Source organism: Gorilla gorilla, chromosome 10 (genome assembly GCF_029281585.2).
Source record: "Gorilla gorilla gorilla isolate KB3781 chromosome 10, NHGRI_mGorGor1-v2.1_pri, whole genome shotgun sequence".
NCBI classification, from domain to species: Eukaryota; Metazoa; Chordata; class Mammalia; order Primates; family Hominidae; genus Gorilla; species Gorilla gorilla.
Genome location: NC_073234.2, coordinates 134,886,138 through 134,913,913, shown reverse-complemented (window position 1 = coordinate 134,913,913; position 27,776 = coordinate 134,886,138). Strand labels below are relative to the sequence as shown.

The window sequence follows — 27,776 nt, the reverse complement described above, 5'->3', positions numbered from 1 at the left end:
TGCTAGGATGAAGGTAAATAAGATGTTACTGTTGCACACTTGCGGGGAGCTCACATTCCTTTTCCCCTTCTTTCTTAGTAATTGAACTGTGATTCTTTCTATGCATACAAGGGGAAGCATTTGCTAGCTCATTTTTTCAACATCCTTTGCAGCTGGGCGTAGCCCTCTGACTAAGTTCTAGGCAATGAGATTTTAGTAGAAGTGTGGTATGGGGCTCCTGAGAGGATTGCTTAAACTCAGCTGGGAATGGGCACTTTCGTACTTTGCTTACTTCCTTTTTCTTCCATCCTAGAATGTGAGTGTGATGGCTGGAGTTCTGGCAGCCATGGTGGATTATGAAGTGATGTTAAGGATGACACAGAAGAAAGAGGGGGAAGTAGGATTCCTGATGATCTATGGAAGCCACCTTACCAGCCCTGGACTGATCTTCTTTAATCTGTACAAAAAATAAGCTTTTATCTTTTTTTAAGCCACTGCTTTTTAGGTCTCTGTACTGAGCCATGAGAAGGGCCTACTGGATACAGTGAGATGCATTTTAAGTTAAAATTAATAATTCAATAAAAGCAAATACCAACTACTAAGAGACAAGAGAAGAGGAAACCTGGGTGAATCAGAGAAGGCTTCACAGAGGAGGGAACATTTGAACTGGGTCTTGAAGGTTCAGCAGGAGTCCACCAGACTGAAGGGTCAAGCATGAACAGGCATTTCAAGTAGAGAAAGTCATACAAGAGTGTGCATTGTTTAAAAAGAAGAAAGTGTTTTGATGAGGTTGGAGTGCCCCACCTAAGGTGTGAACTAGCAAGAGCTGACCTGAGCAGCCTGGGGCAAGATCAGAGGTAATGTATTAGAGAAAAGGCAGAGTCATTGAAAGATGTTGAGCTAGAGAGAACTATATCAGATTTTTCATTTAGAAAGTCCCTTCTGACGCAACATGGAGAAAAGTAAGTGGGTAAAGGCAGGACAAGAAGCAGGGAAACTAGTTAGGAGGCTGTTGTTTTCTAGGTGAGAAGTGAAGAGATTCTAGACCAGAGGTCCAAAACTCAGATGGCCTTCAGGGGCCAGGTACCAAAAATGAGTGACACAAGTTGATGTAAAAAAAAATCAATTTGCTCTCTTGGTCCATCGTTTATTTTTTATTTTTTCCTGAAGACTTGGGTAAAGCGGAGCAATCAAGTCTGACTTGAGGGCCAGATTTCCTCGGTTCAAATTATGTCTTCATCACTCACTAGCTTTGTGACTTAGGGCAAATAACTTAACCTCTCTGTGCCCCAATGTTCTCATCAGCAGAATAGGCATGAAGAAGTTCTTGTGAGGATTAAATGAATTAATGTACATACAAAGGAGCTGATACAAAAATACTTTTAAGTGTTAGTTATAGTTTTATCATCACCATCATCATCATCGTCATCATCATCATTCTAAAGAAAACAATAGGGCAAATGTGATAGTAAATGGTCACACACTCAGCCAACCAGAGCAATTAGTGGGGCAATAGGGAGTGATGAAGACTGTGGAAAACTGGAGAACACAAACCCCACTTAAAGGGACCAAGCTCCAGTTGATCGTTGTCATTCAGGGTTGCAGGCCCACTGTTACCACAAGGAGTAATTTATTTTATCTGTAGAGATGGGGTCTGGCTATGTCAGCCAGGCTAATCTCGAACTCCTGGCCTCAAGTGGTCCTCCTGTCTTGACCTCTCAAAGTGCCAGGATTACGAGTGTGAGCTGCCATATCTGGCCAAGAGTGTTTTGTTTGTAAAAAGTAAGATGTTTTAGGTAAAACATCTTAATCTTTAAAAGTCACAGCTACTTTTCAAAAAAACACAAATTTTTGTGTATGCTAAACAAAACATAAGTGTCAGGATCTCCGTATGTGCCCCTAGTTTTCTATCTTCAAGACAAAAGCAATAGGTGTGAAGAGGGTAGGATTTGAGGGACTTTTAGGAGACAGCACTGATCAGAGCAGGTGAGTGATTGGATGTGAGAGGAAGGTGGCCACTGGGGACAGGCCTGCAGTGTTGCAGGTGCCTAGAGAGATGCTCCATTTACCCCTCCCCTCATTGCAAAGTCTCCTTCCTCTGCTACTCCCTTCTGCCACCAGCGCCAGTGTTCTGTTTGCCCCAGGAGAACCATGGGCAAGCTCTGGGACTGGGGTGGGGCCTTGAAGCTGGGCTATCACTCTACTTTTCTTATTTAAGAGCAAAGCTTTTAGAGTTGAAAAAGAAAATGAAGACATGGATATAACACCAATAACCACAAAAACACCTTGGAAAAGTAGATCAGGTCTAGTCCCTCCTGTACTGAAAACTTTCCAGATACTTCCTCTTGCACCTGGAATAATTCTGAAGTCTTACTTGCTCCACAAAGGCCCTGCGTGCTCTGACCCCTGCCTCCCTCCTCAGCTTCAGGTCTTCAAGTCTCAGTTCAAACATCAGACCTGAGAGAGGCTCCCTTGATCACCCTTGCTAATTTAGCTCCATGCCCACTAACGGTCTCTCTCTATCCCAGCATTCTGTTTTGTTCTCTTCCCAGCTCATACTATATGCAACTGCCTTGCTAGTTACAATTTCCTTTTCTTTTTTTTTTTGAGACAGAGTCTTGCTTTGTTGCCAGGCTGGAGTGCAGTGGTGTGATTTCAGCTCACTACAACCTCTGCCTCCAGGGTTCAAGCGATTCTCCTGCCTCAGCCTCCTGAGTAGCTGGGACTACAGGCACGTGCCACCACGCCCAGCTAATTTTTGTATTTTTAGTAGAGACGGGATTTCACCCCATTGGCCAGGATGGTCTTGATCTCTTGACCTTGTGATAAGCCCACCTCAGACTCCCAAAGTGCTGGGATTACAGGCGTGAGCTACCATGCCATGCCATGACTTTCTTCTTTATTACTTTATTTTTATAGACATGGTCTCACTCTGTTGCCCAGGCTGGAATGCAGTGGCACAACCATAGTTCACTGCAATCTTGAAATCCTGGACTCAAGTGATCCCCCTACCTCAGCCTCCCAAGTAGCTAGGGCTACAGGCATGTGCCACCATGCCTGGCTAATTTTTAAAATTTTCCATGTAGAGATGGGGTCTCACTATTTTGCCCAGACTGGTCTCAAATTCCTGGACTCAAGCCATCCTCCTGCCTTGGCCTCCCAAAATATTGGAATGACAGGCATGAGCCACTGTACCCAGCCTAGGGATTTCTTATTTATCATTTGTCTCTTCTAAAATTTAAGTTTGGGAAGGGCAGGTACTCAAGTAACTCAGTTTTCGGTGCACAGTAGGTGCTCAAAAAGTATGTGTTAAATGAAAGAAGAATCAAGAAATCCGTAAGTGGCCAGGAAGCTGAGGTGGGAGGGTTGTTTGAGCCCAGGAGTTTGAGGCTGCAGTGAGCCATGATTGTGCCACTGCATTCCAGCCTGGGCAACAGAGTGAGACCCTGTCTCTAGGAAAAAAAAAAAAATATATATATATATATGTATATATATGTGTATATATATGTATATATATGTGTATATATGTATATATATGTGTATATATGTATATATGTGTGTATATATGTATATATATGTGTATATATGTATATATATGTGTATATGTGTATATATATGTGTATATGTGTATATATATATATGCGTATATATATATAAGAATCGCATATCTGCTGATGGTCTATCTTAGTTTCTTCCCATCTCAGATACTACTACTTCTGTTCAGAAAACAGCTTTTCGGGGCTTGGGACCTTTCCCAGCCCTGTTGACAGGCAGGGGCGGTGGGGATTTTTCCTGTTGGCAGTCATTACGCTGAACCCTGACCACCCAGTGGACTTTTGCACTTCTGCTCACTTCCATCTTTGACCATCAGGGCCCCACACAGATTCTTGGTCTGCCTTGACCTCCTTTTTCGCCTCCTCGAATCTATGCGACACACAATCCTTGTCACTCAGCCCAGCCTTGGCTGCCACAGGCATTCCAGATGGTGTGAGAGAGAACACTGGCCACCAGTGTTGTCTCAGTTCTGTCTCTGGACACCACTGAGGGGACACAGCAGATGGGGAGAAAACAGGAAGATATCCCATGCATCAGAGTCAAGAATTTTGTGGTGGGCCATTCCTCCTTCATGTCCCTGTCTTACCCTCTCTTCTTTCTACCTTCTCCATCTTTCTGTGTGAATCCTTCTGGATCCTTCTCTTGCTTTTCCTATCTCCTTTTACTATACAAGCTCAAGCCAGAAAGTTCTGAAAATGAATGTTTTATATGACTTATGGAATCCAGTCATGATTCTATCTAGTGGAGATCCACAGCACCCCACTCAAAATATTGTGCAAAATTGTGTATATGTGTGTGTTTGAATTTTTTTCTTGTGTGAGGGCTCATAGCTTTCAATGAATTTTCCTATTTTCCTTCCCTTCCCCATTCCCCCTTCCCTTCTTCTCTTCTTTTCTCTTTTTGAGACAGGGTCTTGCACCATTGCCCAGGCTGGAGTGAAGAAGCAAATCACAGCTCACGTCAGCCCGTACGTCCAAGGCTCAAGCGATCCTCCCACCTCAGCCTCCTGAGTAGTTGGAACCACAGGCACACACCACCATGCATGGCTAATTTTTTTTTTTTTTTTTGAGAGATGAGGTTTCACCACGTTGCCCAAGCTGATCTCAAACTCCTGAACTCAAGCGATCTGCCCACCTCCATCTCCCTAAGTTCTGGGATTACAGACATGAGCCACCATGCCTGGCCTAATTGGATATTTTTAAGGGACTTGTCTCCCTAATATTTTGAGCCACTGAAAAGACTTTTTCAGGGTGAAGATCACAGAGTGATACAACTTCCATCTATAAAATGTTCAGAAAAGACAAATCAGTAGAGACAGAAAGCAAGTTTGTGGTTGCCTGGGGGCTCTGGGTAAGAAGGGCAGAAGGTTTTCTTTCAGGTGGTTGGAAATGTTCTGAAATTAGATTGTGGTGATGGTTACACAACTCCAAGTTTACTAAAAATCACTGAATTGCACATTTAAAATAAGCGAATTTTATGGTATGTAAATTATATCTCAATAATAAAGCTGTTTAAAAAAGTAGACACCGAATTTCAAAGACTTAGTATAAAAGAGGATATAAAATATCTCATTAATAATTTTTACATTGGTTACACATTGAAATGATAATGTTCTGTGTAAACTGAGCTAAATTTAAAAAAATGCTTTTTTTGAGATGGAGTCTTCCTCTGTGGCCCAGGCTGGAGTGCAGTGGCATGATCTCGGCTCACTGCAACCTCGCCTCCCAGGTTAAAGTGATTCTCCTGCCTCAGCCTTCCAAGTAGCTTGGATTGCAGATGTATGCCATCATGCCCAGCCGATTTTTGCATTTGCAGTAGAGACAGGGTTTCACCATGTTGGCCAGGCTGGTCTCAAACTCCTGACCTCAAATGATCTGCCTGCCTCAGCTTCCCAAAGTGCTGGGATTACAGGCATGAGCCACAGTGCCCAGCCTAAATAAAAATATTTTTAAAATTAGAAAAGGGCAGTTGGTGACCACAGGCTGTCTCTGTAGGAGAAATGGCTTGGGGCAACCCAAGTTATGGAGTATATTTCTGATCTCCACTGGGGAAAACAAAGAGGTCCAAGGACATTGAACAAGGATGCGGGATCCCATGTCACCTTTAAATGAGTGGAGGTGGACTTGAGGCAGGAGGGTTTCTTGATGTCTGGCTTAAAGGCAAAGGGTCAGGGTAGATGAGTCAGATCTCAGGTAGGACTTACTCATATACAGAGGTTCTTCATCTAGCTTGGTTGAAGATGACTCATTGTCCTCAATGTCCTTGCTGCTGGTCACCTGGGTGTTCACACTTGGGGGCTCATCTGAGCCAGGGTTCACAGAGATCATGCTGCTCTGGGGAGAGGACCCCCCACTGGCCCGACTCAGACTGAGTGTGGAGCCTCGCCGGCTTGGTTTGCGGTTGGTGACTCGCATTGTGGGAATTTTGAATTTCTTGGTCTAAAGGAAAGAGAAGAAAGAGTGGTTTCAGGAAGGAGGGGGAAAAAGATGGAAGAAAGAAAGAAAGGAGGGAAGGAGGAAGGTGGGGAGGGACAGCAGACAAAAGCAAAGCCTGGGTCTGACTGTGAATTCCTTCTGGCTCTTTCCAAACACCATGAGATATATTCTGGATCTGGAGTGACCTTTTGTCACAAATCGAGATAATGTTAAAATGTGTATTATTTGAAGCAAATGTGGTGGAGTATATTCTATTGAACAAGCTCATGGTTGCCCAAGAAGTCACCATAGGAAGCCAAACGTGTTTTCCATGATGATGTCAAGGCCCAGAACAGGTTTTGGCTTTTCTTTTGTAATAACTATTGGAGTTGATTTTCAAACTGTATATGAGGATGGGTCTAATTTTTTAACCACATCTTGGTTTTGGCTCCAAATTCCATGTGTACACTTCCTAGTCCCCCAGTTGACACCTGGGCCTCAAAGAATAATTTGTAATCATGGAGGTTTTCTAAAGAACACAGAATAGGGAAATTGTAGGCCTGACATTTAGGATGTGAGTGGGAGGAAGCAGATTTGTCTGGTGCAGTGGCATTCTTGGGGGAGGAGCCATGGTTGTAGTGGGCTAGGAGAATTGGATGATAAGTTCTGGAAGGAATTGAGAGGTAGGTAGGGAAAGTCCTGTGGATTTTTAGAAGGAAAGGAGTAAGAAAGAGTACACACAGACTGTCTGTGTGTGTGTCTGTGTGTACCTTCCTGTGAGATTGGTGTCACTTCAGAATGCACTGTTTGGGGTTATGTCCTCGTATAACTCATGATCCAAGTTTCAGCAAGGCTTCCTAACCTCCTCAAGGGCACAGCAATAAAATAGCAGAACCAGAATTCAGACCTAAGTCAGGTTAATGCCAAACCTCATTACTATGCCTGGCTTCAAAATACTTCAAAAGTTTTTTTTCAGTGGCATCGAAAATGCCCTTTATCCCATGCTAATGATTCTTTATGACATCTAAAATGCCAGGTTTACAAGGGGGAAGAATAGGCTCTCAGATGCCCCAGAGAAAGAGCTCAACACAGAGTGGGCTATAGTTTATATTCACTTAATAGAAATAATTTTATCTGAGCACATTTACAATGAAAGCTCTTGACGGATAGACTGGTGTTTTCTTTAGATGAAATTCATAGTGTTTGACACCCTGGGAAAGGTGATAGGGAGAAGAGACAGCATTGAAGACCACACCAACATTTAATACACATTGTGCAGGGTGGAGAGAATTGTATTCAGCAGAATTCATTTCAGGGAGTCCACTGTATGTGATCAGAAGCAATATTTTGAATGGCTACCTTGTAGGGCACTGAATATGGGTGGAACCTTCTTGCACTAGAAGAGGGGAGGGATTTCTTGGTTGCACAGGAGAGGGAGAAGTTTGGGGAAGAGGAGGGAGAGGCTGTGGGCCTTAACATATGATCTCTCCCTGTGCCTGCCTCATCTCTCTCAAATCTTCAGTGAAATTCTATACAAACGACAGAATGCTTCAGAATATGATAGACTGGAGAAATGGAATTTGAACTGGATTTGACCAGATCTTCAAGAGGCCATGCAAGTTACAAAATGACTGATCAAGAAATGCCAAGCACCCAAAGCAGGCATGTCCTCTCCTTTGATAAATTAGGAGCTTGGTACAATGATCCTGTTGTCCTGACACTGCAACTGGTCAAGAGCTTGCAAAACTGACAGAAGGCCCCTCTACTCTTTGTCATTCTGGGGAGAGATGATATCAGAGCTCAGGGATGAAACATGTAGAAGTTGCCTCTTTCCATTTTATCTAGAACAATATGAATTCCTGACTCTAGGAACCAGGCTCTTCAGATCAACGTAATTTTTTTATTTTTATTTTTATTTGACAGGGTCTGACTCTGTTGCCCAGGCTGGAGTGCAGTGGCGCAATCTTGGCTCACTGCAACCTCTGCCTCCCAGGTTTGAGCTATTCTCCTGCCTTGGCCTCCCAAGTAGCTGGTATTACAGGTGCCCACCACCATACCTGGCCAATTTGTTGTTGTTATTTTTGGTAGAGATGGGGTTTCACCATGTTGCCCAGGCTGGTCTTGAACTCCTGAGCTCAAGCAATCTGCCCACCTTGGTCTCCCAAAGTGCTGGGATCATAGGTGTAAGCCACTGTGCCTAGTAAAATCAACGTAATTTTTGAAGGGTGGACAGATGGTGGCATGAGGCAGCTTGGAATCTTGCAGTGAGCACTGGAGTCAGAGTCAGGGCACCTCAGGGGGGCCTTGAATATGTCACTCTGCCCTGCCTCAGTTTCCTCATTTATAAAACCTAGGGGATAGCCTGGGACAATTTCAGAAGAGCCTTCCATATCCAGGGGTGTCTTCCTTGAGCTAGGATTTCATCTTATGCTCCCAAAGTTGCCATTAATTAAAATTTAATTAACCATCCTAGCCAGGAAATCCAAAGTGAAGGGCTGACACTTGTGATTAATTGAAACTGGCAGAAAAATAAAATGTAGGGGGAAGATGTGACAGGCACTGGCTTGCCTTTTATTGAACTGAACCTCTCTGAATTGACTTAAATCCCTAAATGCTGCTTCTCTATTTTTTATATTTCACTTAGCAGTTGTGTTAACCAGTTGCTATGTTCCATCTCAGTAGGGATTGATTTTTGGCAACGGAGGAAAAGAATTTGCTGAAAGGTTCCTTACACTTTCTGTGAAGTAGGGGTTGCAGACTGGTGGCCCATGGGGAGACATGTTTAGCTACCCAGGATTTTACAAATTGGGAGACTTTTATATAAAAATGTAAGTTTTTTGTTTCTTTTGAAAATGATAAGCTCTGGGCTCCCATTCTCACAAGGCAAAATGAGCTAAAGCTGCACAAAGGTTCTTCCCTTTAGCTGTGCAGGAGTGCTCCAGTTTGCCACAGACTCCACCACTCCCTACTGTATCACACTCAGCCTGATCTTTTCTTTTATTAATAACACAATTTGCCTGGCCCCTATGAACACTGCCTAGACATACAGAAGAGTATCAGGGGAAAATAAGAGTATTGTGGGAGCTGGTTGGATTCCCTCCTTCAAAGTCCTCATTTTATAGGTAGACAAACTGAGGCCCAGGACAGGGGAAAGGATTTGTCTGAGGTCACACAGTGAACTGAGTCAGCATGGCTGAGCCAGGTCTCCTGCAGCCTAATTGAGTGCTCCCCCATGCCCAGAGTGGAACGTGCTGCAGCCCAGGATTTGACCCACAAACTTGAATTCAGTTTTGCAAGAGTTCAAGCACAGCTATTCATTCTCCCCCTCCCCTCCTCCAATTTTAGTGGTGAATATCCCTGAAGGACTTTTTTTAAAGGTTTGTAGCTCCCGCTGCTTTTTCTGTGCATTTCTGAAGACGGATGCACACTGTATCTCCATAGCAACTTTCTGCCATAAAAACCAAGGCTCTTCTTAAATCTACCCTGATGAAAGAGTAAGAAAATGGTGAAATTCTTCATGAGGGGCAACTATAATCATGGGGTCAGGAAGACCAGGCATTGGATGTTTATATGTTTAATAAACCTATTGATGTTTATATGTTTAATAAACTATGTTTAATAAACAGACCCAGAATTAACTTCTGGCTCTGCCAGTACCCAGCTGGGTAACCTTACGTAAGTTACTTAACCTCTCTGAGCCCCCAAATACCTCCTCTCTCACCTGGGGGTAAGAATAGTGCCCCATAGGGTTATTAAGAGGGCATAACTGGATAATATTCCTACAGAAGCTTCCTTAGCACAGAACCTAGCCCATTTACAATTATGTTGAATAGTGGCCTCTAAAATTTACATAACCACAGTAATGCTAAGCATTCTCACATTTTCAAAGTGTGTTTGCCTTATATTTATTTCCTGGGATTCTTCACTAAAGTTGTGAGGTAGGCAGGAAAGGGCATTATATCCATTTCATGGGTTAGGGGACAGGTTCAGCAAACGCTCTAGTTGTGTGCTCTATTACCTTTACCTATCTCAATATTACCTTTTGCCATTATTATTATTATGATTATTAGGCTTGTTTATTGAGTAGATGAGTTTGGGAGGTCCTGGGTTTGGAATACTTTTGGGTAAAAAGAATCTGTATCTTGGTGTCCTCTTAATAACTGCACAATCTAGTTTGTAGAAAATCTTTGTTGAATCACTCACTTTGTCTTTTCTTTTTCTTAGAGACAGGATCTCACTCTCTTGCCCAGGTGGGAGGCTGGAGTGCAGTGGTGGGATCATAGCTCACTGCAGCCTCCAATTCCTGGGCTTAAATGATCCTCTCACTTCAGCCTCCCTAATACCTGGGACTACAGGTGCACACCACTATGCCCAGCTAATTTTTAAATTTTTTGTGAAGACGGGGTCTTGCTATGTTGCCCAGGCTGGTCTCAAACTCCTGGGCTCAAGCGATCCTCCTGCCTTGGCCTCCCAATCCTTTGGGATTACAAGCATGAGCTAGTGTGCCTGGCTTTTATTTTCTGACTGGGTTAAAGCGGGGTAGGGGGCGGGGGCGGTGAGGGAGGAAGCGAGGGAGGGAGGGAGAAGGAGAAAGAAATGACTGTTATTGATTTAGAAGATAGAGTGAGGTGAGTCCATTTCCTTCTGGTGACATCTTGTTAAGCAGCTGCTTAGCACCCCCTCCTGTCCCCATTATGTAGTGTCCAGCCAAATGTCGTTTCTCCTATAATCCCTAGATAACTGTTTTAATTAAAATTTACAAAAACCATCCAACAGCCTGTGGCTCTGACTTCCCTTCACTCTGAGAACCAACTAGGAAAAAAAAAATCCCATCAGAGAAAAGACTGGCAAAAATACTCCTCAACACAAGCTGGGACCTAGGAGCCAGAGGGTTGAGTCGCGTGTGGTTGGTTACCTTTGGCGCTGTGACGAAATGCTCCCATTTCTGTCCCATGGACTTGTCCTTATTGATTTTTTTAATGGTGCTCTTGCTTCCACCCGGGTCCCTGAGTGAGAAACAGCTTAATGAGTTTTCCGTTTCCAGAGCCTTGGTTTATTACAAGTTCTTTTAAGAAATGCAATACATAGAGGAGGAATGGTGGCTGGGCTCTGTTAGGGTTTCCTCCCTCACTCCTGTACTTGTGAAGAAATGGGAGGGATAGTTCTCCATAGCTGGCTCTTTTGAGTGAAATCGAGGTTTGGAGAGACTTTTGCTTACTGGGTGGAGGAGGGAGGTGGTATATATTTGCATGTTTTTTGCATCTATTTGTATTTTAGACTCGGTCCTCTCCTAGAATCCTGGGCAGGTCTGCGATTACTCCTGGGGGGTGAATTGAAAAGCATGTTCATTTCTAAATCTTTGCTTTTTATGTTGCCCTAGGGGTCCACCATCAGGGACATTTCTGAGAGACACACAGAGAATATTACTGGGTGGGATCGAGGGTGGGGCTGATGGGGGTGGATTGCACAATGAAAATCACTGATTGGAGGTTGACTGGGCAAAAGTTCTCTACGACACTATGTGCAACACCTTTCTGTGCCTTCTCTCTGTATCATCTCAATCACTATAACCTTGTGATGTAGTCATTGTCATCCCGTTTTCAGATGAGAAAACAAACTAAGGGAGTTTAAGTCACTTACTTACAGTGGAACGAATGAAGCTAAAGCTTCAGGGCTCCTCACTTGTGTGGGTCCCTCTTCCAGGATCCTGTACCTAATTTTGTATTGTAATTTTGTATTTTTTTTTCTTAAAATGCCCTCTCCCCAGTTAAATAAGCTTCAGGCTCCACAAAACCTGGATCCTCCTGTCATGGGTTGGGAATTTTCTGGATAGGAGACTGAAGCCCAGTAGGTTCTGTTGGTGACACACCCGTAATCCCTTGTATGAAATCTGTGGGACCAGGTTTGTTGCCAAATTAATAATTTTGGCATTTTGGAAAGGAAACATGCTGCATATACTGTATGTTAACATAATCCCTCTGAGGGGGCTAAGGGGACAGCATCCTGTAACCAAATACATGAATATTTCTGCAATGAAACACATGGATATTTACACTAGGTGGGAGAAATAAAGACCAGAAGTAGCTTCAAGTCAAATTTTGCTGCCAACTTCGATTGGTTCCTGTCAGATTTTGCTGCCAAATGAGTTATGAAAAAACTGAGTTTTCAGAGCTTGTGGATTTTGGACTTGTGGCTATGGGGCAGTGGGTCTCTACTGATAAGAAAGCAGGGAGTCTCAACGTGTGATCTCTCAACTACCTTTACATATCCATTGATCGACTGATTGGTCTATCAATCTCTCTGTCCATATATATCTTTTCATCCATTCATCCATCCACCTATCTGTTTCTTTATTCCCTTTTTCTTTGCAGAAAGAATTTTATATCACAAGGATCCTTTTAATTATTTGTCTAGCTCTCGCCTAGCAGAGAGCAGGAACTTGAAATAAGAAGACGAACCGGGCTCATGCCTGTAATCCCAGCACTTTGGGAGGCCAAGGCAGGCAGATCAACTGAGATGAGAAGTTCGACACCAGCCTGGCCAACATGGTGAAACCCTGTCTCTACTAAAAATACACACAAAAAAATTAGCCAGGTGTGGTGGCGCACACCTGTAATCCCAGCTGCTCTGGAGGCTGAGGCAGCAGAATCGCTTGAACCTGGGAGGCGGAGGTTGCAGTGAGCTGAGATCGCACCATTGCACTCCAGCCTGGGGGACAAGAGTGAAACTCCTTCTCAAAAAAAGAGAAAAAAAAAGAGGATGAACAGAACTGCTTTGGTTTAGGGAGACAATGACACGGGTCTAGGCTTGTTAGGGGCTGCTGAGTGCTGGTGGTTGTGGGTAGAAGGGAGGTGCTCAGATATAGAAGGCAAAAGGTGATCAAGATAAACCTAACTTAAGGCTGACTTCTCATGGCATGGAGATCTGAGTAGCAGAATCAAAGGCTTTTCCCAGTCCAGATAAGGAGTTGGGGGTGTCCTCTCTTCACCAGTGGGACTTTGCTGAAGATCTACCAGCGAACAGCCACCACACAAGAAATGCACACAGACCCAAAGTGGAAGTCGGGCTGGTGAGGTGGGGTGAGAATGTGCCTCTAAGCTTTTTGTAAGACTTTATGTTTGATTACACAATAAAAAGCCCTCTGAATAATTAACAGTGAAGCTCATTTAAGTTGGTTCTGCCTGCCTCTCCCCCGAGTAATCAAATTAGGGGATATTTAAAATCCAGCCAGAAGAAGGAGCAATACTTCAGTCCTATAAACAATATTTAAACTAGCAGTGCTTTTGAAGTCTGATTTAAGGTTCACCCACTGGAAGCTTTAGTGTTTTTTTTTTTTCACTTTGGAGCATTTCTTTCAAGACCACAGGGCTTTTCGCATTTCCCTTTGCTAATGCAGCCCCTGCTGAGCCTCCAGCCTTCTTCTTGAAGTTCAAAAGCAACCCCCTTTCCCCTTTTAAAATTAAATCTGGTCCCAGCAAAGCTTTCCAAATCTTAACTATTCAGGTCCAATCGGGAAGATGGAAGTTTTCCACTAATGCTGACTTCCAAGATGACCTGAAATCTATTGCGACTTCAAGCAGCAGGCTAAATGAGTTCAAAATGCAGCAAGATTCCCACAGACCTTAAAAAGCTCGGAGCCCTTGCTCTTGCAAACCCATTGATAAAGAAAAGGCCTGGTTAGACAGAATCGGTCTTTCTGATGTTTCATTTTCAGTAGCGAATAACCCAAAAAGGAAGATCAGTAGGGGAAGGAAGAAAAAAATAAAACCACCTAAGCTGCATCATCCATTGCATACTTTGTGGAGGAGGGCAGAGCGGGTTGGTGGTCATTCCCCCTGGCCTGGTGGGGTAAGCATTAGTGCCATCCACCAAATAGTTCCAGGCCTTCTCTGCTCTCTGAAGGCAAGTGTAGCACTGTGACTTGCTTTGTTCAAAAATACATGAGTGAAAGTGACATGTGGGACTTTGGGTAGATGATTTAATAGCTAGTCCTGAAGTCATCAGATTCCTTTTTCTGCCTCGTTGATGGTGGAAGCTTCTATCAGCATGAGTCCCTGAGTAACTACAGAGAGTAGAGCCTCCCTGTTGGATTTGAAAGGTGAGCCAAGGAACAAGCTTCTTTTGCCTTAAACTGCTGAGATTTGGGGGTTGTTCATTATGGCAGCCTAACTTACTTAGCTCACCCATTTAATATCCTTGTGATTTACTGTCTGTGTGACCTCGGGCAAGTCTCTGAGTATCAAGGCCAGAAAAGTGTTATCTTAGTGGTTAAGAGTGAATTTAACAATAGGTTGGACCAGCTGTTCGAGTCCTCTGTCTTCCCCACTGCTTCCTACATGTGTGACTTGGTGTAAGTAATTTAGTCTCTCTGAACCTCACTGTCCTCATCTGTAAAATGGGGGAATAATAGCAGCTATGACAAAGGATTGCTGTGAAAATGAAAAGAAATGGGGCTTATTAAGGGCTTCATGGGTGCTGTGTACAGAGAGCTGAATACAGTTCAGCTATTAACAACAATAACCTTCTCTTTTCAACAGAGATTTACTGTGGCTTAGAGGAGGAGCTGATGGTGGACAACAGGGTACTAGGGCAGATCCTTGGGGGAGATGGAGCTATAACTTTCAGACCGTAATTTTCCCCTGCCGAAGCTTCCTAGGGGATCCTATTTGCCAGAAATCAAGGGAATAGGGCGCTGAGCACTGTCAAATCTCTTTTAACTATATCCGCCAAGCACATTTTGTTCCAGGCTGTCACTTGAAGATGTCTATCCACAGTGGCAATTCAGAGCAATTTTCTCAAATACTTCGTGCTCTCTTTCTGAACTCCCATCTGGGGTAAAACATCTGCTTCCCAGGGTGGAAAGCTGTAGGCTAGGTTAGGACGTGCTCATATGTCCATGACGGAGGGGAAGAGCTGCTGATTCTGCAGCAGGGAGGGGGCAGAGGTCAAAGCTCTGGGGACTTCCTGGACCAGGTGGTTCCATCCTACCTCCTGAGTGATGATCTGATCCTCCTGCCACATTCTCCCACTCCGTAGAGATGTCCACTGGAGTACCACAGTGGAGGAGCCATGCAATTAAATCAGTGCAAAGAGGAGAGCAGGGGAAATCAGAGATTTCACTCATATGTCACCGTCTGAGTGAGTCTTTCCTTGATGATCCAATTTAATACTCCCTGCCCATCACTAGCACATCACCCATCAATTTCTTCATGACACATTGCTATCTCAAAGTATCTTGATTATTGCATGTTTATCATCTGTTGCTTCCCTCACCCCCTGTAGAATGGAAGCTCCTGAGAGCCGGGGTGTTGTCTGTTTTCTTCACAGCAGTATTCCCACTACTGCCTGGAAAAGGCAGGTTTGAGGAAAATGAGATTTTCTTGGTTGTGGGGGAAGGAGTACCACAAGATAAGGGGAAACTAATTTAAACATAAACAATTTAAATTTTAAAAATGCTATTATGAGTGTTGCTCAGAACGATTGCGACAGTATTTCATGGAAGCAAAAACTTGGGAAAGAGGTAAAGGTCTTGGAATATTGGTTAAATATGTTTCAGTACATTCGTATGCTGACAAACGCCACAGCAGAGGTTCAGATCTGGAGAGATGCTCCTTATATACTAAGGCAAACAGCAAAAATTTAGTTTCAAAACAGTGTGTGCAAAATGGCACTTGAAATTATTTTATAAAAGAAAATTGCAGTTTATATGTGATAACATCTTGGTAAGTCGAGTCCCTTTTGTATCCTGGGGCCTCCCAGAAAGTACCACATTGTAATAAGATCTTCTTTTCTTCGAGGCGGGGCATCAGATTATTCTCTAAATTGATTAAAGACTTTGGGATTTACCTACCGAGAAACAACCATTTGGGGGTGAAGCACCCATACTTTGCAGCAAGGTTACCTGGGTTCAAATCCTGCCTCACCTTTTGCTAGCTGTGCAACTTTGAGCAAATTAATTTTCTATGCCTCAGTTTCCTTATTGGTAAATTGGAATGAGGCTTAAATGAGGTAATACACCCAGAGCTGTGCTTGACATAGAAAGCACTCAAGTGCCAGCCATTTTCATCATAAAACAGTAGATGGATTTTGATGTTTGTGTCATATTTGAGACGGAGATTTGCTTTTGTTGCCCAGGCTGGAGTGCAATGGCGTGATCTCGGCTCACCGCAACTTCCACCTCCCAGGTTCAAGAGATTCTCTTGCCTCAGCCTTCCCAAGTAGCTGGGATTATAGGCATGCGCCACCAAGCCTGGCTAATTTTGTGTTTTTAGTAGAGATGGGGTTTCTCTGTGTGGGTCAGGCTGGTCTTGAACTCCTGTCCTCAGGTGATCTGCCCACCTCGGCCTCCCAAAGTGCTGGGATTACAGGCGTGAGCCACCACGCCTGGCTGATGTTTGTGTCATATTTGAAACCTCAAAGTGTGGTTGGTTGCCTTTTACTCATATGTGTATTTCTAAAGGAAGGGTGGATTTTTTGTGCCTGGACAGCCCAGCCCTTGAATGTCTGGTGTCTCTTAAGAGTAAGGATTACAAGAGTCAGGATTATAAGAATCAGGATTGTAAGCGTAGGGATTACACCCACTTGGTCTCCCCACTAAACAGTGGGCCCAGTGGTGTCTCTCTGGACAGCCTGAAGCAATAAGACGTAGACAACTGTACTGCCCCTGTGGCACCAGGGGAGAGCACAGGACTCTGGGGACTCGAGCCTGTTGGAACAACTCCTTTGAGGTGTGTGCTGTACCTGCTGGAAGGTTAGTAGGTAACTCTTCACTCCCTTCTTTGGCCAGGGGTCTGGCCTGTTTCTTCTCCACTGTAACTAGGGAAGATGGCCACAGGGGTAGGGGAGGCAGCATTAGAGCTTGTCAAATTTCCCCACAGCTGATGTCTGTGACTCTGTAAAAGTCTACACATTTCTAGGTAGGTCTTCTGGTTGGTTCTTGGAAATTTGGTCTCTAATAAGAATAAAATCAATACAGGTTCACAACCACTTAACCAATTCCAAAATCCAAAGAGTCTTTAAACCAAAACAATTTAAATGGCTTATTTGGTAGCAAAGCATGACAAAAACTGATGGGAGGCTGTTAGTGGCCTTTTTTTGACCTTTGTTATGCACTTAAGATAAATATTCACTTATTTGTTTTCTGCAGAAATATTGTGCTTGATGACAGGCCCCTCTGGGAGTGTGATGTTCTATATGGCACATGTATCATATTTCCTTTTTAAAATGCAAAAACAAAACAAAACAAAACAAAAAAAACCCCTCAGAATTCTGAAATGCAGTTGGCCCTAAGGGTTTGAATAAATACTTATGGGCATTCATGAAAAAAATCAGATCCTACTTTGCCTAAAAAGAGGCTTATATCTCTTGGAGAAACGTAATTGGCACATTCATTATTGAAGGGTTGGTTTCAATTTCTATTGTGGACCCGATCATCTTGTCAATTGAAATAAACTCTCTTGTTAGCAGTGGAATTAACAAGGATGCTGAGAAATGATAATGATAATGTGTTTAAATTGCCACATGATGAAATTGGGAAGTTGAGGAGTTTTTTTTTTCTCAATAAAGCGGAGACTCAGATGCAACTCATAATGACACCCTAAAATCTGTCATCTGTCCATTCACCCAAACATCCACCGATCCATCCAAATATGAGATCATCCTGCAACTAACAAAGATTGTTCTTCTGCTTGCAGCACAGTAACTGCCAGTTAGTGAAATTTTGCTGCCTGTAGAAAGCCCTCATTGAGGTATCGAACCACTCCGACTTTCTTCCTATAAAATCCATAAGGGGGAGGAATTGGGTCTACAGCTGTCATTATGCCTAATTGAAATGGAGCCTCTGGGATCTACAGGTCCCCAAGGATGGATATCTCCTTTTGGAAAATGCATGGTGGGTGTCAGTGCTCAGGGTTTAAGTGTCAAAATGCTTTAGTAACAGGAGATACTGGTTGCTGATGATGGAGACTCAGAAAAGCACAGTCAGGAGAACTGGAGATTAGGTATTACCTTCTTGGGCTCATTACCTGGGTTGTTTATCTTTGCAACTAGGTTTTGGGCGACCTTCTGTAGCCTTTTTTCCCTGTTTGCATACTTGTCTGTTCACCCAGTGAACATAGATCTCACCTGTTGGTAAAATTCTGCTCAGAAGTTCCTTTCTTTCCTAGCCTTCAGTCTCAATGGTACTGATAATCATACACCTAACTTCTCTTTAAAATAGGGATTTTTACATTTTATAGCTGTTATTTAATGAACATTCATTGTGTTCCCAGATATTAGGCTAAATCCTCTATGGACTTGATTTTGCTTAATTCTTACAATAACTTCTGAGGCAGGAACACATTTAACCAATGAAGAAACAGAGGGCCAGAGATGTCAAGTGACTTGCCCAAGGTCACACAGCTATTAAGTGGCAGAGCTTTGACTCATCTGGGTTCATCTGATGCTAAACCCTTTGCTCTTAATCACTCTAATCCCTCTGGGTTTAAAAAAATGCACTTGAAGATTTGGGGAAATTCACACTGCTGCATAAGGGTGAAACGTCATAAATAGGGATTAAGCATTGAAGAGAAGAGCTCTTTCTGCTTTCTTATAACTGAAAAGGTGTTTTCTTATACTTTATAGGGAACTTAAACTGCCCCCCAGATTCATAATTTTTAAAAATGAATCCCGAACAGTGGTGTGCTGGAGCTGGCTCATACTGGCTCATAAGAACGGATTCTGTACATCTCTTCCCAACTCCAGGTTCAGTGATACCATGTTGGTAAGATTGAAATCAGCCATGGTGGGAGTATTTACACCATGGAAATTGGCATTGTCACAAATCATCGTTCTTCACCTCCTAGAGAACTGGTTGTTAAAACATTTACCAGCATTGTCATTGACCCTAAACTAAAATGCCCACCAGGAAGAAATGGTCAGCTAGAAAAAACAAACCCCAACAAATACCCTGACTTCCTATGTTAATCTTCCTGGACTGCATTTTTTACCTCAGGTGGCTAGGTCTGGTTCAGGTTCTGATTTTATAGAGCTGGGCATCCTCGGAGCGCTGATAGAATTCTGCCACTACAAGTCATGGTAGAACATCTGCTACTCTCAATGTGACCACTACGTCTTTTTACTGCAGTTAACAATTTTTGGTCATGTTCTGAGCACATTTCTAAAACCAACCAAAGGAAAGAAGCGTGGCCCTTTTTCTCTTCTCATTCCAAATTCCACATGATGTTCTTTTCTCAGTTTTGGAGAATGGGTGCCCACATGTAGGAGGAAAGTGTTGCTGTTGGTGGTTTGTTTAGGGAGACGAAATGCTGTCAGGAGCCCTCTGGCTCAGAGGCCTTTTTCTTAGAATGTAAGCAATCAAGTAAGGAAAAAAAAAAAGATATTGCTTTTACCTAGTGATTCTCCTTCCTGGAATCCAGCTAACAGAAACACTTGTAACTGGGCATAAAAGATATGTGTAAGGGGCTGGGCACAGTGGCTCATGCCTGTAATCCCAGCACTTTGGGAGGCTGAGGTGGGCAGATCACGAGGTCAGGAGATGGAGACCATCCTGGCTAACATGGTGAAACCCTGTCTCCACTAAAAATACAAAAAATTAGCCGGGCGTGGTGGCGGGCACCTGTAGTCCCAGCTGCTTGGGAGGCTGAGGCAGGAGAATGGCGTGAACCCAGGAGGCGGAGGTTGCAGTGAGCCGGGATCGCACCATTGTACTCCAGCCTGGGCGACAGAGCGAGACTCCATCTCAAAAACAAAAACAAAAACAAAAACAAAAACAAACAAACAAACAAAAAGAGATGTGTAAGGATATTCCACACAGTACTACTTGAAATGTCAAAAATTTGGAAATGACCTCAGTGTCTGTTAATAAAGAAATGGTGTATACTCCATCCATGTGATAGAATATTCTGCTGCCATTGAAAGAATGTGTAAACCTGTGTGTACCATCATGGAAAGATGCCCATTAGTTATTGTAAAGGGGAACATCATGTAGAGAACAATATGCAGATATGATCCTATTTCTGTTAAAAAATGTGACTGCGTATGTTTATAAAAGGAAGGCATTAGAAAGATTTGGAAGGACATATCATAGACTTTTAAAAGGAGTTTTCTTTAAGAAGGGGATTTCAGGGAGGGAATAAAGGCTTTCATACTTTATATACTTATACATTTTTTGAAAGATTTCCATAAGCATAAATTGTATTCACTTACTACTTGAGCAGTTTTATTTTAGAGAAAAATAAATAGCCTGTAATCCCAGCTACTTGGGATGCTGAGGCAGGAGGATTGCTTGAGGCCATGAGCTAGACACCAGCCTGGGCAACATAGCAAGACACCATCTCTAAAAAACTTAAAAAACAATTAGCCAGGTATGATGGCAGGTGTGGTGGCATTCACCTGTAGTACTAGCTATCTGGGAGGCTGAGGCAGGAGGATTGCTTGAGCCCAGGAGTTCGAGGCTGTGGTGAGCCATGATTGTGACACTGTACTCTAGCCTGGGCAACAGAGCAAGACCCTCATCTCTTTAAAAAAAAAAAAAAGAAGAAGGCATGAAAAATGTTTTAAGGCTGTGGTTTTCAAGGAAATTCTGGAAGCCACAAAGACATTTTGGAAATAACTAGGGTGCTGTGATGGGGATAGAAGTAAGTTGGAGGGGTCCTAGGTCTCCCAGGCTCCCAAACCTCTTGCTTCATGAAGAACTTCCATTTAGAAAAGTCTGTTTTACATTACAGAGGCTTCTATTTAAAAAAAAATGAGGTCTGCTGCTTAAAAAAATAAAGTCTGTCAACCACTTGTATCAAAAGAGACTATAGTTTAAAAATTATCCCAACCAAAAACACTGAATTGATTGGAGTTACTGATCTATCAATGGATGCATGATTTATATTGCTGGTTGCATTTGAGGTTAGTTTCTCTGGGTCCTGGTGTAAGAGATGACTTGGGGGTGGAGGAGATCTAGGGGATGGGTAATAAATGTCTTCAAGAGGAAGAAGTTAATTAAGACTTAACGTTTGGCCGGGCGCGGTGGCTCACGCCTGTAATCCCAATACTTTCGGAGGCCGAGGCAGGTGGATCATGAGGTCAAGAGATTGAGACCATCCTGGCCAACATGGTGAAACCCCGTCTCTACTAAAAATACAAAAATTAGCTGGGCATGGTGGTGCGCGTCTGTAGTCCCAGCTACTCGGGAGGCTGAGAAAGGAGAATCGCTTGAACCCGGGAGATGGAGGTTGCAGTGAGCCGAGATTGCGTCACCGTACTCTGGCCTGGCGACAGAGCGAGACTCTGTCTAAAAAAAAAAAGACTCAGGTTTTGGGAAGAGGAAGACTGGATCCACCTGGGAGGCAGGACTATGAGAGGGCATGGGTTAGCACGGCTGGTGGGGAACTATTTTATTTAACTCAGCCTCTGATTTTCACAGTGAAAAACTGATTCTTCAAGTCAGGGTTCTTTACTTTTGTTTGTCCTCTTCTTGCAAACAACCTGACCCTTCTTAAAGAACCAATGCCTTTACATGCCTGTCTGTTCTTTGTTCTGCCCTGTGTGTACAATGCTGTTCCTGCAACAGTGGCCTCCAAGCTTTTGTGTGAGCTCTCTCCTCTGGTGCGGACACCTAACGCTTCTCTTGACCTAGACAACATGTTCTGGAGCTTCTGCCTGTACAAACCCAGCTGCTCCAGGGAACCGAATACCAAATATTCCCTTGGGTCCAAGTGGAAAAGTAGCCACCAATGTATATTAAGCAACAAAAAGACCAAAGCAAAACAAAACACAACCTTGAAAGAAAGGATAAAAACAAAAACAAAAAGAAAAGAAAGATTAAAAGGGAGGGAAAGGAGGAGGAAAAGGAAGAAGAATAAAGAATAGTGTAGGGAGACGCAGTCCAAGAAGAGAGTTGGAGAGCAGTCAAGCTGTGGATCCAGTGATGTGCTTCCATAGCTTGTCAATTTCTGTGGTGTAAATACTCCCATGTGGCTGGCTGATTTCAGGCTACCCATGTGATGTCACTGAATGTGGAGTTGGGAAGAGATGTGGGAAGGAGATGCACACAACCGGCTCCCACGAATCTGCATAAGCTGTCTCTAGTTCTCCCCTGTTCAGATCCCACAGAGCACATAGAAGAGGAACTGAAACAGCCCACCTACCAAAAACAGCAAAGGGAGTGGAAGAACATACAGGAATCTCTTCCCCACTGCCCAGCCTACTGCTAGTCTAAGACAAGTTGAAGGGCTGAGGCATACTTTGGGTTCCAGCAGGTGATCACAGGCTTCATGGTGTGGTGGGTGTGGTCAATAGTCAGGGCCTCCAGAAGCCAGTGGAGAGCACAGAGCTGGCGGAAGAGGGGCTCGCTGCAAAGACAGAGAGAGGGAACACAGTGGGATCCTGTTAGAACAACTTTCTTCGCAAAAATAGCCACAGAAATAGTAGTGGTACTTGCTCCCAGTGAGGGAGGAGGCACCATGCTCCAGGCATGCGTAAGTATTTTGCATGTATCATCTCATTTGGCCTTTGCAATGGGCCCATGAAATATTCTGTAGCCCATTTTACAGATGAGGAATCAGAGGCTCACAGGACTTAAGGAAGTTGTGCCAGATCACCAAGCCAGTAGGTGATAGAGCCCATTTGAAATGAGATTATCCAATGCCAGTTACTGAGAATTTGTGTATATAGCAGGGAGAGAAACAAGGAGGGGTCCCCCAGCTGGAAGTCTTGACTCAGGCAAATGAGAGGCTTCAAGGAAATCAGCATCCTATGTATGTCCAATTGTTAATCTGATAAAAGTACAATAAATAAACTAAGAGTGTGTAAGAAGTCTGGAAACTCAGGGAAACTAGTGTATTAATTGTTCTTCTCCCCTCAGATTAAAAATGGGATGTATTGCTTTACATTTATGAGTCCTTTGCCTGAAAATGTAGCTGGGTTTTGAAGAAAAACACAAAGAGCATATTACTTGAAAATGTTCACTAAAACACTGTTTAAAAATATGTCTCAGGCTGGGAATGATGGCGCATTTGTGTAATCCCAGCACTTTGAGAGGCTGAGGCGGGTGGGTTGCTTGATCTCAGGAGTTTGAGACTAGCCTACAAAAAATACAAAAATGAGCTGGGTGTGGTGGCATGCACCTGTGATCCCTGCTACTTGGGAGGCTGGGGTAAGAGGATTGCTTGAGCCAGGGAGGTCAAGGCTGTAGTGAGCCAAGGTCACACCACTGCATGCCAGTCTGGGTGACAGAGTGAGACTGTCTTAAACAACAACAACCACATATGTCTCACCTACATTTTCTGATTTTTTGGACACTTTGTATTAAACACCTACAAGGAGGCAGGTATTGATGGGGGCACTTTATACACATTACTTAATTCTTCCTACAACCTGCTGGGGTATGAATTATTATGCACATTTTAGAGAAGGGGAAACTGAGGCTCAGAGAGGTGCCATCACTTTGCTTAAGGTCACAGAGCCTGTTGGTGACTGAGATGGTTCTCAGTATCTCATTTAAAGCTCACAACGAGGCCAGGCACGGTGGCTCACTCTTGTAATCCCAGCACTTTGGGAAGCTGAGGCAGGTGGATTACTAGGTCAGGAGTTCAAGACCAGCCTGGCCAACATGGTGAAACCCCCATCTCTATTAAAAATACAAAAATTAGCTGTGCACGGTGGCAGGCCCCTGTAATCCCAGCTACTCGGGAGGCTAAGGCAGGAGAATTGCTTGAGCCTGGGAGGCGGAGGTGGCAGTGAGCCGAGATCATGCCACTGCACTCCAGCCTGGGTGACAGAGCAAGACTTCATCTAGGAAAAAAAAAAAAAAGCTCACAACAATCCTTTAGGTAATATACCGCTCCCACCTCCTCTTTACAATGGGGGATGGGAGGCTCAGAGAGGGGCAATGAGTGACTTGAGGTCACACTGCTAGGATTAGTGAGAATTTGAACCAGTGTCAATTTAACTCCATGTCTGTGCTCTCACGGGCCTGGGCTCTGAGGAGGTGCTGATGAAGCTGATGCAGTGGTCACCCCAAGAGCGAGGTCAGGAGAGGGTTAACCTGCTGCCTGCCTTTTTCCTGGAAACAAGGTGGAGTCCTGGCCAGCCACCCCCTCCCCGCAAGATTTCTCCTCTTAACACTAATGGGCCAGATGCCTCCATTAAGAACCTGTGTAATTGCTCTTCTCTGAAACTGCATCCTGCCCTCATCAACACTCCCCAGGGTTCCTAGGCCTGGTGTTTTCAGGGTCAGGAAGGTATCTCTACTCTCTGTTTCCAGGAAGGCACCACTTCAGAAGGTGATACCCAATCCTTGGGCTCAAGTGTGGAGCTGGCCCAGGGTTATCCCGGCTAATCCTTGAGAGGCATGCATTTGCTTAGCTTGAAGGGGAACAGCCCTGCCCTACCCCATTCCCTCACCTCTGTGTACTAGGGTGGCTGTATCCACCAGGTCTTTGGAAAACTACCATGAGAAACTCTCTTTCCTTTCTTCCCTGGAGTCTTTTCCTTCTACAGATTATCTACTAAGCGCCTACTATTCCTTTACTTCTAATTTAAAGGACTTGTAAGCCCACAGCTTTTTCAATTTTTTTATTAAATAAAACATTTGTTTAAGAGACAGTCTCTCATTCTGTCACCAGGCTGCAGCCTCCAACTCCTGGGCTTAAGTGATCCTCCTGCCTCAGTTTCCAGAGTAGCTGGGACTACAGACATGCATCACCATGCCCAGCTAATTTTTATTTTTATTTTGTAGAGATGGGGTCTTCCTATGTTGCCCAGGCTAGCGTCAAACTCCTGGCCTCCAGCGGTCCTCCTGCCTTGGCCTCCCAAAGCTCTGGGATTATAGGTATGAGCTATTGCACCTGACCCCTTTTCAGTTATTGTCTCTTTCTTCTCCCGTAACACCTTCTTGGGCCCTACAGGTGACAGAATTTTGGTAGGTCTGGGCACATAGGCCATGTCCAGCATTTAGCAATAGCGGCAGCTAGCTGTGCCACATGCCTGGCACTGGGCCATGAGCACCTCACTATACCCTCCCCATAACCCTAGGAGGTTGCGAGAGGCCGGGGGAGAGGCCTATGGGTTCTTCTGTTTTGCAACTTGGAGCCCCTGCAGGCCTGGGCTTTGGGATACGTGGGTGGGGAGGGAAATGAACAAAGGAAGTGAATTGGTGAGATGGAGTCTGCTTGGTCACAAGGTGGTGGAGGGGATGTGGGGCATGTGAGCATCAGATTCATTTCTGCAGATGACAACAACAGATGCAGACCTGACCCTCTCCCTCTCTTGCTTAAAATCTTCAAACTTCCTAAATAATTTGTAATTGGCTGAATTGTGGACATACCAGATTCATTTGTTGAAGTTCTAACCTCTGTACCTCAGGGTGTGACTGTGTTCGGAGATGGGACCTTTAAAGAGTGGATTCACTTAAAAATGAAGCCATTATGGTGGTCCCTAATCTAATCTGACTGGTGTCCTTATAAGAGGAGGAAATTTGGACGCCTAAAGAGACGCCAGGGCTGTGAGCACTGAGAAAAAGACCATATGAGGACACAGAGAAGACAGGGAGAGAGCGATCCTCCAACCTCGAGAGGGTTGGGAGGAACCAACCCTGACAGCACCTTGATCTTGGGCTTTCAGCCTCCAGAACCGTGAGGAAATACGTTTCTGTTCTTTAAGCCGCCTAGTCTAGTAGTTTACTGTGGCAGCCCCAGCAAACGAATGCACTGACACACATGAGGCCCCGTCCGCCTCTCCAGCCTGGAGTTGTCCTGTCTGTTCCTTGTGCTACCACCTGCAGCCTGGCAAAAATCCACTCAGTCACTCAAGCTCACCATGCTCGCTCTTTGCACCATCCATGTTAAACTTCTAGCTTTGCCATCTACTGGCCCTGTGGCCTTGGCCAAATTACTTAACTTCTTTGAGCCTCAGTTTTCTTATCTGTAAAATGGTGGTAATTGCAGTACCTCTCTTAAAAGGTGAGCGTGAGGGTGAGGTGATGTGCTTAGCACTGTTCCCTGCTCCTGATACATATTCCTGCTCCCCTTCCTTCTTGACTGTCAGTGATTGGGCTTCAGCTCTCATCTCCATCTGGAAGCCTTCCTTGATTGCTCTGGGTCTGGGCTGGGCTCACTCTAAGGAGGTTCTAAAGCATCCCCATCCCTACAATATGTCCTCCCTGTCCTCACCTTTGGGTTCCTGCTCTGCTGTAACTACCTGATTACTTGACTTTCCAGACCGTGAGCCTACAACCTACAGAGTCCTGTCCACCACAGGGTGCTCTGTGCTCTGCACAGAGTCAGCTCAATAGATTTTCAGTTACTGATGGAAAATGGTGGGAATGAATTGGTTCAGATCTGATATTTTTCTGAACTGATAACTTGAGCACAATTCTTTTTTTTTTTATTTTTTTTGAGACAGGGTCTCACTCTGTTGCCCAGGATGGAGTGCAGTGGTGTGATCTTGGCTCACTGCAGCCTCTGCCTCCTGGGCACAAGCGATCCTCCTACTTCAGTCTTCTGAGTAGCTGGGACTACAGGCGTGTGACACCTGCCCAGATAGTTTTTGTATTCTGTAGAGATGGGGTTTTGCCATGTTGCCCAGGCTGGTCTCAAACTCCTGGGTTCAAGTGATCCACCTGCCTCAGTTTCCCAAAGTGCTGGGATTACAGACGTGAGCCACTGCACCTGTACTTGAGCACAATTCTTATACACAGAACCATTGAGATAATAAAGAGTAGTAACAAAAACAACAACAGAACAACGAAGTAATACTAATGGTAAATATTTCCCATAAGAGTCCTTACTCTATGCCAGACACTGTTCTAAGTGCCCAATATCCATTAACTAAGTTCATTCTTATAAAATCCTGTGAAGAAGGTACTATTATTATCCCTGTTTTGCAGATGAGGAAACTGAGGCATAAAGGGCCTCAGTGACTTATCCAAGGTCACAAAAGACAGCAAATGGCAGAGTTGGAATGTGAGCCCAGGCAGTCTGGCTTCTGAATTCGTGCTCTTAATGACAATGTGGATGTTGTCTCTTGTTACAGGGTAGAGACTCCCTTTTCATCAGAATAGGGTTTCATCTGATAGATCTGGTCCTTTTTCTCTGTTTATAAAAAGTGCCCCAAACCTGATGATTGCTCTTCTAATCTGCAGTGAAACAAACTTTAAAAAAAAAAGTCCCCAGAAGCATGCTTGATAGAAATCGGTCTTTTCTCATAATGATCATGTGTCAGGTCATAGCATAGTATCTTGGATTTTATCAAATTAGAAGAGAGAACATTTATTTTTTTAAATGCAGGGAATAAGAGGTGAAAATGCTGAACAGGGATACACAAAGCCTGCTTCTGAAGTCCCTGAGCTCAGAACTCCGGGCGAGTGCCAGCGGTCAGCACACCTGAATAGCTCACTCTATTAAAACTGCTGTACCAACCAGAATCCTAGTGGGCATAAACATCTCTGAGAAGAAAGCATTTTTTTTCTTTTACAAGAGAAATTGGAAAATGCATTCAAAGCCATTCCAAGCACCCCGTGCTGATTGCCAAGAGCAAATCTGGACACAGGTTGCAGGCATTGCCCTTGCTGCCCAGTCACTCATTAAAGGCTGTGGGGCACAGCCCAGTCATCTAAGAGGGAAAAAACGAGAGGCTGCTTCTCATTCCTAGAGACCGCTCCCTTCCCTTTTTAAAGATAAAGGTCAGTCTCTTGTTACATGATTGAATTGATCCCTACACAGTCGATTTGGAATTATCAGCCACTTTTGGGATCGATCACACAGGGATTGAAGGGACTGCCCAGGCTCTGATCCGCATTGGCTGACGTGACAACTGAAAATTCAGGAATTACCAGGC

At 44.1% G+C, this 27,776-nt stretch overlaps 1 protein-coding gene and 1 long non-coding RNA gene across 6 annotated transcripts in view; one reads left to right on the top strand and one right to left on the bottom strand.

Annotated features, from left to right (window-relative positions):
- CCDC60 (coiled-coil domain containing 60) overlaps positions 1–27,776 on the bottom strand; it is a 204,668-nt gene that overhangs the window by 29,901 nt on the left and 146,991 nt on the right. For 2 of the 3 annotated variants that reach the window (XM_055358153.2, XM_004053980.4), the window contains 3 exons: positions 22,184–22,291; positions 10,864–10,954; positions 5,738–5,972 (listed from right to left, as the gene is read on the bottom strand). In XM_055358153.2, the coding sequence (XP_055214128.1) occupies positions 5,738–5,972; positions 10,864–10,954; positions 22,184–22,291 (434 nt within the window). The remainder of the gene's footprint in view (positions 1–5,737; positions 5,973–10,863; positions 10,955–22,183; positions 22,292–27,776) is intronic. The other variant, XM_055358152.2, reaches the window with a different exon arrangement.
- LOC109028980 (uncharacterized) overlaps positions 1–27,776 on the top strand; it is a 283,881-nt gene that overhangs the window by 160,759 nt on the left and 95,346 nt on the right. The window lies entirely within an intron of this gene.